Source organism: Prunus mume, linkage group LG2 (genome assembly GCF_029339155.1).
Source record: "Prunus mume cultivar Tortuosa linkage group LG2, ASM2933915v1, whole genome shotgun sequence".
Lineage (NCBI taxonomy): Eukaryota > Viridiplantae > Streptophyta > Magnoliopsida > Rosales > Rosaceae > Prunus > Prunus mume.
This window is the reverse complement of record NC_142699.1, coordinates 9,025,540-9,036,231: the sequence shown is the minus strand read 5'-3', so window position 1 is coordinate 9,036,231 and position 10,692 is coordinate 9,025,540. Positions and strand designations below refer to the sequence as shown.

The 10,692-nt window shown below is 39.1% G+C and overlaps 1 protein-coding gene across 1 annotated transcript; it reads left to right on the top strand.

Annotated features, from left to right (window-relative positions):
* The first annotated feature begins 244 nt into the window (after window positions 1-244).
* Window positions 245-3,645, top strand: LOC107880398 (cysteine-rich receptor-like protein kinase 26). Its single transcript, XM_016791740.2, has 7 exons — window positions 245-1,174; window positions 1,568-1,690; window positions 1,815-1,930; window positions 2,010-2,220; window positions 2,336-2,573; window positions 2,723-2,873; window positions 2,991-3,645. The coding sequence occupies exons 1-7, from the start codon at window positions 310-312 to the stop codon at window positions 3,366-3,368; spliced, it is 2,082 nt and encodes a 693-aa protein (XP_016647226.2). The 5' UTR covers window positions 245-309; the 3' UTR covers window positions 3,369-3,645.
* Window positions 3,646-10,692: the final 7,047 nt, after the last annotated feature.

The following is a 10,692-nucleotide window of genomic DNA, read 5'->3' as shown; positions in this document are numbered from 1 at the left end:
GCATATGGATGTTATTCTAGATTATTGGATAGAATTATCATATCATTATTAATTCCATGTTCAGTGCTTTTGATATCACTTTTCCCTTGGAGACGCGTTAAACTAACACACGCAAGAACTTTGATATGGTCATCCATGACTGCCAAACCTCAACCACACCCGAATTAAAAAAAAAGGTAATTTTTTTTTCCCGATATTGACTTGGTCATGAGACTTTTCTTCACACTTCTCTTCTGTCCCTTGGGGATTTAATCAGCATATCCAGTTTAAGTTAAGGATGGTCACATCATTAAACTTTATTTTTTGGCCATGGTTTCCTCAACATTCAGATTATTGATCCTCTGTACACTACTTGCCTTACTCATTCTCATCGTCAATATTAATATCACTCATGCACAGCTTCAACCGCCTGCAATTCCATCAGCCGTCTGTGATAACAACAAAGGCAACTACACCACCAACAGCACCTACCAAAAAAACCTCAACGATCTCCTCTCCTCCTTGCTCTCCAACAACAACGGCTACGGGTTCTACAACTCCTCCCGGGGCCAAAACTCCGACACAGTATTCGCAATTGGGCTTTGCAGAGGAGACGTTAAGTCGGACGCTTGCGGTAAATGCCTCAGTGACGCCACCTATGCTCTCCCGGAGGCTTGTCCTGACCAGAAGGAGGCAATTGGATGGTCCCCAAATTGCATGTTACGCTATGCAAACCGCTCTATGTACGGCCTGCTGGAAGTTAATCCAGCTTACTCTGCGAGGAACACAGAGAACGTATCATCTGCAAGCTTGGATGCCTTTAATCAAGAGCTCACTGCCTTGTTCAAGAGACTTGGAAGCGAAGCAGCGGGGGGCGGCGATCTGCGTAAGTTTGCAGTAGGAAACGCAAGCGTTGGCTCGAATTCTAATATAACAATCTATGGACTTGCTCAGTGCACTCCAGATGTGTCGGAGGGAGAGTGCGCTACTTGCATAGATGGTGCTTTTGGGGTTGTCCCATCATGTTGCAGTGGATCAATTGGTGTGAGAATTGTTACACCTAGCTGTAACATAAGGTATGAGATTAGCCCCTTCTTTGACAGTACAAACGAGACACCACTGCCATCGCCCCCCTTAGCAACAACACCTGCCTCTGCCCCTCCTCCACCACCAGCCGGTGCCACGACTCCAGGAGGTATTGTGTATGTCATGTGTCCCATATTGATCATGCATTCATAGTCAACAAAATATGTGGTTGAATTTCTGATGTGAATTGGATTGAACATGAGGCAACATGAGTTTTCCATCCCATCATATTCTAAGTAACTACTCTGTTTTGGTGTTGTATTATCTTCTGCACAACAGGGGAATGCTAGTTTTAGATGCAAATGACTTTGTTGACAGATTTTATTTTATTTTTTTGGTCTTATGCAAATGAATTTGTTTGGTTCCCTAACTTTTAATAAATGATCATAACTCTGAGTTATCTACTGGTTACTTTGTACCTAGTGTAAAGATTTACAATAATCGAAATTCAGCCCTGTGAGGCTCCGATCAGAGAAACCATATTAATTTCTGATTTTTGCAGGAAAGAAGAGCAATACATCTCGGACTGTCATCATTACTGTTGTGACAATTGTTGTTTTCCTGCTGCTAATTATATCCATCTGCATTTATCTGAGATGGAAGAAGAGAAAGGAAAAACTTGAAGGTAAGTTGAGATAAGTCTGTCTTTGTAACTTCCGCTGAAACAAACTGACCTCTTGTTCATCTTTTAAGTATGCAATGAACTAATTTAATTTGTGTTACATTGTTTCTCATTCAAATATGAGAAGGAGATGAAATTGGAACAGAAGCCTTGCAATTCGACTTCAACTCCATTAAAGTTGCTACAAATAACTTTTCTGAAGCAAATAAGCTTGGACGTGGTGGATTTGGTGCTGTTTACAGGGTAACGAAACATCCACAATAAGGTTAGTTATGTGCCTAAGTGAGCAATAAGTTGACTTTCAGATTATTCTTGAATGCAGGGTAGGCTTTGGAATGAAGAAGACATAGCAGTAAAAAGGCTTTCTAGAGATTCTGCACAAGGAGATATAGAATTTAAAAATGAGGTTGCCTTAGTAGCTAAGCTTCAACATCGAAATTTAGTTAGACTCCTTGGTTTCTGCCTGGAAGGAAATGAAAGACTTCTTGTGTATGAGTTTGTCCCTAATGCAAGTCTCGATAAGTTCATATTTGGTATGGTCGGAAACTTGGACTTCTGCTTCCATTTTGAAATGTATGATAAAAGCTCATCTTATGTGCCTCACATGCTTTCAAAGAGTACAAATATTAATTTTCCTTGACTATGCAGATCCAATCAAGCGCGCACATTTGGATTGGGATAGTCGCTACAAAATCATAGTAGGCGTTGGACGGGGACTCCTTTACCTTCATGAAGATTCACGTCTTAGAATTATTCATCGTGATATGAAAGCTAGTAATGTTTTATTAGATGCAGAAATGCATCCCAAAATTGCAGATTTTGGCATGGCAAGATTGTTTGATCTTGATCAAACACAAGGTGAAACCAGTCGAGTTGTGGGGACCTAGTGAGTACAAGCAGACTATACGGTTATAATTTGAAAATTCATGTGATTTAACAATTAGTACAAGAACTCAAAACAAGATAATTTGAGCATAAGAGTGAAAGTTTTCATCCATGGTAACTAAAGTTAACCTTCTCATTGTTGATATGCAGCGGATATATGGCTCCAGAGTATGTAATGCGTGGACAATTTTCTGTCAAGTCTGATGTTTATAGCTTTGGTGTGTTAGTTTTGGAGATTATAAGTGGACAAAAAAACAGTTCTTTTCACCACGGAGGGCATGTGGAGGATCTTTTAAGCTATGTAAGTAACACAAAAGTTTGTGCTGTACATACTACTGCCATTGATTGCCACAAATTTTTTGAAAGGAAAGAAAAGTCATATCTGATTTTGTTTCTGCATGTTCACAAAATTATGCAGGCGTGGAAAAGTTGGAAGGAAGGAACAGCTTTAAATTTAGTAGATCCTATGTTGAAGAATGGTTCAAGACCAGAAATAATGAGATGCATCCACATTGGACTATTATGTGTGCAGCAAACTATAGCTGATAGGCCAACCATGGCTGCAGTGATTCTCATGCTTACTAGCTCCTCTGTTGATAATCTCCCAGTACCTTCACAACCAGCATTTTTTATGGATGGTGGTGGCATTGTGTCCTCATCCGACATGTCGTTGGGGTGGGAAAATAACTCAGGGGTGACAGGGTCCGATCCATCCAGAAGTGGCTCTGCCCAAAAATCTCCACATGAAGTTTCAATTCCAATCCCAAGCTATCTCCTCTCTGCCAATGGATCATGATGGAATGAAATGCATTTATGCTTATTATTATTTTTTTGTTTGTGGTTCATTTCATTGTCTTGGTAGGTTCTCATAAGCTAGGGTTATGAATCACGATAATATTTGTTTTCCAATTTTCCTATTTAGTTAAATGTATTTTGAGTTGTGACAATAGATTACCAACTGACTTAGATTAAGAGAGAAACCTAACGATGTAGAGGATAGAAATAAAAGGAAGGGGAATACTTTGCATGTAATTTATTTCCGTTGAATTATTCAATTTTGTTCTTTCCAGAAATTGTTTCCATCTTATTTTTCCTATAGTGCTGCGAGTGCGTTCTAATTTTCTTTTTTCCTTTTTTCCTTTCCTCTCGCGGTTTGGCTAAACCTGATTACTGATTGGCTGTGAGGTTTGGGTTTGTGTTGGGAGAGAGAGCTAAGTGACGGAGGCAGAATTATAAGCACTTTTTGCCAAGGAAATAGATCAGTTAATTTTTATGAATGGAATGGTCAACTGCGGCGGGGAAGCATTAGAAGTTGCTCTGTAATTTAATAAGTTCGAAATTCTTGGGGTGTTGCTGAACCACTCCTGTTTCAATCACTGGTTCAATTATTCATTTTGTTAGAGTTTGAGTGTTTAGCTGGGTTTATATTGAAGATTAGATTAGAGGAAGAAACTGAGAGAATAGAGAAAGATTCAAAACTGCAGAAAAAAATGCTCTGCTCACTCTCAAAGTCTGAGAGTGAGTGTATATTCAGTATATCCAAAAACACGCACTGAAGGCATGAGTACATAACCGTTAGCCTTAGCTGGATGCACACAACCAACAATACAATCTCAGCCTTACACTTGTCATAATCTAAGACTAAGTGAATACACAATTTAAAACTAGGCTTATTTACTTTATCTTTACTTAGCTCACAGCTTATACACTAATACTCCCCTTTAAGCTTTGAGCTGATACAACTCCAAGCTTATCTCTGAGATAGTTGAATCTCTCTTTTGGTAAGGCCTTGGTAAAAATGTCTGCAACTTGTTCTTTGGTTGGACAGTATACCAAATCAACAATTCCCTGCTGCAAGGCATCCTTTATGAAGTGATATCTTCTATCAATGTGCTTAGTCCTTTGGTGAAACACAGGATTTTTAGTTATTGAGATTGCAGATGTATTGTCACACTGCAAAGGAGTTGCTTCAGCTTGTAACTCTCCAAAATCTTCAAGAACAAACCTGAGCCATATAGCTTGAGTTGTTGCTTCAGCAGCACTTATATACTCAGCCTCTGCAGTAGAAAGTGCAACACAATTTTGTTTCACAGAGGCCCATGAGAACACTCCACTGCCAAAGGAAAAAGCATAGCCTGAGGTACTCTTGCTGTCATCTAGTGATCCTCCCCAGTCACTATCACAAAAACCAACTAAAACAGCCTTCTTGCCTTTCATATAATGCAAACCGTAGTCCAATGTTCCTTTGATATATCTGAGCACTCTTTTAGCTATTCCATAGTGCTTGTTAGAAGGACCATGCATATATCTAGCTAATAAGCTAGCTGCATACATCACATCTGGCCTTGTAGCAGTGAGATACAATAAACTGCCTACAAGCTTTCTGTATTTCTCTTCATCCGCAGCACCACTTCCATCTTCTTTACTTAACTTTTCAGTAGCCACAAGAGGAATAGAAACAGATTTGCATTCTTTCAATCCAAACTTATCCAACAGGGAAGAAGCATACTTCTTTTGATGAATGAAAATGCTAGATTCTGTTTGAATCACCCCCATTCCCAGAAAATGATGAAGAAGACCCAAGTCTGACATCTCATACTTCTCCTTCATATCTTCTTTGAATTCATCCAGCATGTCTTGGTTGTTTCCAGTATACACTATGTCATCCACATAGATGGAGACTATTAGTATATCATTTTCTCCTCTTGTCTTAGTGTAGAGGGTTGCTTCACTTAAGCTTTTCTCAAACCCACACTTAGCAAAATAGCTGTCAATCTCTCCATACCAGGCCCTAGGCGCCTGTTTCAAGCCATAAAGAGCCTTGTACAATTTGTAGACCTTATCTTCCTTGCCATTAATCACAAACCCTTCAGGTTGATCAACATACACTTCTTCCTGCAATATTCCATTTAAGAAAGCAGACTTAACATCTAATTGAAATAGCTTCCAGCTTCTTTGTGCAGCAAGAGCAATCAGAGTTCTGATTGTATCCAGTCTAGCAACTGGAGCAAATGTTTCATTATAGTCAACACCTGGTTTCTGCACATACCCTTTAGCAACCAGCCTTGCCTTGTTCTTTTGTACAGAGCCGTCTAAATTCAACTTGGTTTTGAACACCCATTTCACACCAATAACCTGCTTATCACTTGGTCTGTCTACAAGCTCCCAAGTTTCATTTTTCTCAATCATGGACAGCTCTTCTTCCATTGCTTTTATCCAAGCCTTATCCTGTGCAGCCTCTTCATATTTTTCAGGTTCCACAATGCAAAGATTGCATTGTGCTAGAATGTCATTTATGTTTCTCCACTTCAATGGAGTATGATCATAGGGCTGAGAGATATCTGCATGCTCATGAGTGACATTCTCTTGTTCTTCAGCATGAGAGAAAATGCAAGGACTAGAAGGACTTCTCTCAACTTCAATCAACTCATGTGAAGTCACTTCAATTCCATTTACAGGTTGATTTGGAATATAAGTCACAGCAACAGAATTTTCTGAAGTTTCCTTCCAGTTCCAGGACTTGGTTTCATCAAAAATCACATCCCTTGACAAAATCAGCTTCTTAGTGCTTGGATCAAATACTCTGTACCCTTTCTCACAGGTTGCATACCCCACAAACACACCTTTGACAGACTTTGCATCAAGCTTTTGTCTTCTTTCAGCTGGTACATGCACATAACAGAGTGATCCAAACACCTTTAGGTGACCAATTCCTGGTTTTCTCCCACTATAGGCTTCAAAAGGAGTTATGTTATGAAGAGCTTTTGTAGGTGATCTGTTTAGAATATAAACAGCTGTATGTACAGCTTCTGCCCACAGAAAGTATGGCATGCTTTTATCATGAAGCATTGCCTTAGCCATCTCTACAACTGTTCTATTCTTTCTCTCCACTACTCCATTTTGCTGTGGAGTATAAGCAATGGATAACTGTCTTTGTATGCCTTCAGATTCCAATAACTTGCTGAATTCAGTTGAGAGAAATTCTCCCCCTCTGTCACTCCTTAGGCATTTCACTTTGAATTCACATTGTAACTCCACCATTGCTTTGAACTTTCTGAAACAGATTAGTGCCTCAGATTTATGTCTTAGGAAATAAACCCATGACATTCTTGTGTGATCATCAATAAGCAACATGAAGTATTTATTCCCAGCAATTGATTCATTTTGCATGGGACCACACAAATCTGTGTGTATCAATTCTAGAGGATTCTTAGCTCTCCAAGCTTGTCCTTTTGGAAACCAATCTCTGTGTTGTTTTCCCATTTGACAGCCTGCACACACACCATTAACATCTTCAAGGTGTGGAAGACCATGCACCATTTCGTTTTCTCTAAGCTGCTTGAGGCTTCTAAGATTTAGGTGTCCTAGTCTCTTGTGCCAAATCCAGGTACATTCAGTCACACTAGCCTTCAATGCAATTTGATCAGTTTGCATTAAAGACAGAGGGTAGCACCTATTATTTTTCATTTTAACCTTGATAATCAGACAATCAAGTGAAGGACCATCAAAGATACAACACTCTCTTCCACCAAACAGCAAATAATATCCATGTTCATCCATCTGTCCCACACTCAACAGATTTTCTTTCAAACCAGGTAGAAACATGACTTCCTTGATGCATTTTCTGCCAGAATTTGTATCAATCATAAGTGAACCTATTCCAGCAACATCTACCAGATTTCCAGTGGGCATTTGTACTTTTCTAGTGACATTTGTCCTTACATCAATAAGAAGCTCAGCATTTCCAGTCATGTGGTTGCTACAACCACTATCAATGTACCAGTTCCCATTCACCTTGACCTCAGTAATTGCACTGTTAGCATAGAACAGATTGCCTCACTTCGCTTGATTAGCACAGTTTGCCTTCTGAACAACCTTGCCTGCTGTGCATTCTCTAGCCCAATGCCCAAACCTATCACAGTTATGACATTTGGATTGCCCCTTGTATCGACATTCTCCAAAGTGAAACTTAGAGCACACCTTGCACTGTGGCTTGACTGCATCTTGTTTCATGGATCCTGCAGAAGTTGAATTCTGTGCAGGATTAGCAAATGACCTTTGTTGGGACTGAGGCTTTGAATCCCACTTCTTGCCTTTTCCATTCCAGTTTTTCTTAGATTCACTTGACTGAGAATTACCCCGCTGTTGCTGACCTTTTGGATTCATAGAAAAAGAGCCAAAAGCCTTATCAGTAGCATCAACAGTGTGCATATCAAAGCGTTGTTCCTGGCTCTTAAGAATTGCCAAAACCTCCTGCAAATCAACCTTGTCTATACACTTCGTATTCTCAATCACAAGACAGATGGGATCATAAGGTTTGCTAAGACTTATTAAAACCTTTTGCACAAGCCTTTCATTAGACAATACCTCACCAAACGTCTTCATTTGGTTAATCAGTTCATTCAACCGTGTAAGATACCCAGATAACGTTTCATCATCACGCATTCTAGTATACTCGAATTCACGTCGAAGATTTTGGAGTTTAACTGATCGTACCTGATCACCACCATGATATTCACCATATAGCAGATCCCATGCCATCTTCGCTGTATCAGCATTGGCAATTCGAGGGAATATTTGATCCGAGATCGCATTCGATAATACCGAGCTTTCGCATCTCGCATATATTCGCCACGCTTTTCATCGCCTTCCTCTTCTGCGCTTCCTTCAGCCGTCTTCTTCTTTGAATCAGAGATCGTAACCCCCTTTTCAACTAATTTCCATAACCCATGAGATTTAAAGATTGTCACCATCTTGATTCTCCAGAACTCGTAGTTCTCACCGGAGAAGATCGGAGTTCTCACCTCAGAACTTCCAGATCCAGCCATCTCTTAGCTTAGATGATACGAATCTCAAATCGAAATCGAATCGGAATCGATGGGGTTCAGCGATTTCACCTGAACCAGAACGAGCTTGAGTGCAGCTCGATTGCAGCAACGTCGCACAGTCTACGCCCAGATTTCAGATCGAACCTGGCTCTGAGGCCATGTTAGAGTTTGAGTGTTTAGCTGGGTTTATATTGAAGATTAGATTAGAGGAAGAAACTGAGAGAATAGAGAAAGATTCAAAACTGCAGAAAAAATGCTCTGCTCACTCTCAAAGTCTGAGAGTGAGTGTATATTCAGTATATCCAAAAACACGCACTGAAGGCATGAGTACATAACCGTTAGCCTTAGCTGGATGCACACAACCAACAATACAATCTCAGCCTTACACTTGTCATAATCTAAGACTAAGTGAATACACAATTTAAAACTAGGCTTATTTACTTTATCTTTACTCCCCATAACACCATTGACAACTGCCGTTGCGGGACCTCACCCAATCCCGACGATGGAGTAATGAAATGGTTCCTATATTGACTTGGTCAGAATTTACAGCAATACCTTCTCAGTCAATATCTTAATTAAAATAGCGTCAATTTGTCAAACACTAATATAGTTTAAAAAAATGCAGATGGATATAATTAGTAGCAGGGAACCAACAATTGTCACAACAGTAATGAAATGGTTCCTTTTTTGTTTGTAGTTCATTTCATTGTCTTGGTAGGTTCATTTCAATAATATTTGTTTTCCAATTTTCCAATATAGTTTAAAAAAAAATTTGTGGCTAAGATAAGAACATTACAAGACGAACCTCCGAGCACAACTCAACTCTAAACAGTCAAGTTAAAAGCAGAAGTCACAACTGAAGGAATAGCTTAGAGAAGCAAAAGCGTTAGCCATAAAATTAGCTTCTTAAGAACTGGTGAATATCCTTGACCCTTTGGAATATCCAGCCCAGAAGCATTGAGAAGACCATCCTTTAGAGCTTGCCCTTCAAAAGCTTCAACAATATAATTCTTTACTAATTTTATTAGTTCGACAACTTAGAACAGTAATCCAACCCAAACATAACAATAGAAAATAAATAAAATGCCTAAAAATTGTTAAAAGAAAATAAACTTGGCACGTGCGAGCCCAAAAGTAGTACATTGCAGTCTAACCCATTACACTCCCCTCACTCTTCCGCACGTGCGACCCCACTTCTTTTTTTTTTTTGGTCTGAATGCGACCCCACTTCAATGTTTCGAGTTTCCAACTGAACCCATTGTATAGGACTAGTCCAATGGGAGAGAAGAAATAATCAACCTTGAAGAAACTTTTGCAAAATCATGTACATGTTTTCGCATGAAAAGTTAATTGTTCGGATCAAGTTTTATCGAGTCAACTTTGTAACAAGTTGACATAACTCTCGAGTTAATGGATCTGTTTCCCTTTTGTTAATCCAATAATTAAGGTCTTGGTTAGTCCAAACACATCAGATTTGGAGGTCCAAAGTATGTTTTATTGGACAATCATTGATTTATTCAATTTGTTTGTTTCCGGACATTGCCTTGATCTTATTTTGGTTAGTACTGTATTGCTAGTGAGTTGTAAATTTAGTCAAGATTGTAAGTTTGAAGCCCTAGTCTAATTTTTCATAAATAAAAATAAAGCCTTAGGGTCAGTTTAGGATTGCTCTCACTTTTAAAAAGTTGATTATATTGTGCTTTGAAAATACTTAGTTGTAAAGTAAAACAACTCCATGTTTGGTAAACGATATTTTAAAGGTGTTGTTAGTACAAAAAGCAATGGCAAAACATTTGGTAAATTTTAATATAAAACTATTTAAAATAATGAATAAAATAGACATGATATTGAAATTTGAAAGTGTTATGCACTAATCATGTGATGGTAGTGGTGGTGGTGGTTGTGATAGTAGTGGTGGTGGGGATGACAGTTGTGGAGGTGGCGGTGGAGGTGGATGAGCTGGTGGTTGTGGTGGTAGCGGAGGAGGAGGAGGATGTGGTGGTGGTGGTGGTGACGGTTAGATTGGGAACTAAATATCACAAGAAGTCATTGTAAATATCATCTCTCTTTTTCCAACCCGTCATCTAGTTTCCTTCAGAAGTTCTAAGGGCATTTCAATTATTGCTAAACTAAAGTTTCAGTCTTTGTTGTATCATGGAAGTGGTTTGTCTAAGACCTGTTAGCAAACTCATTACTGAGTAATGGACAAATATCACTTTAAGGAAAACGTAGTAACCTACCTCAAAGACAAATTTTATGAAAGGACCTGACCCAAATTCCACTTTAGAA

Excerpts from the sequence above, each read along its gene's own strand:
- LOC107880398 (XM_016791740.2), top strand. The coding sequence starts at position 310 with ATGGTTTCCTCAACATTCAGATTATTGATCCTCTGTACACTACTTGCC. Across the intron at positions 1,931-2,009 it reads GATTTGGTGCTGTTTACAGG|GGTAGGCTTTGGAATGAAGA; the intron begins GTAACGAAACAT and ends TCTTGAATGCAG. Across the intron at positions 2,221-2,335 it reads TCTCGATAAGTTCATATTTG|ATCCAATCAAGCGCGCACAT; the intron begins GTATGGTCGGAA and ends TTGACTATGCAG.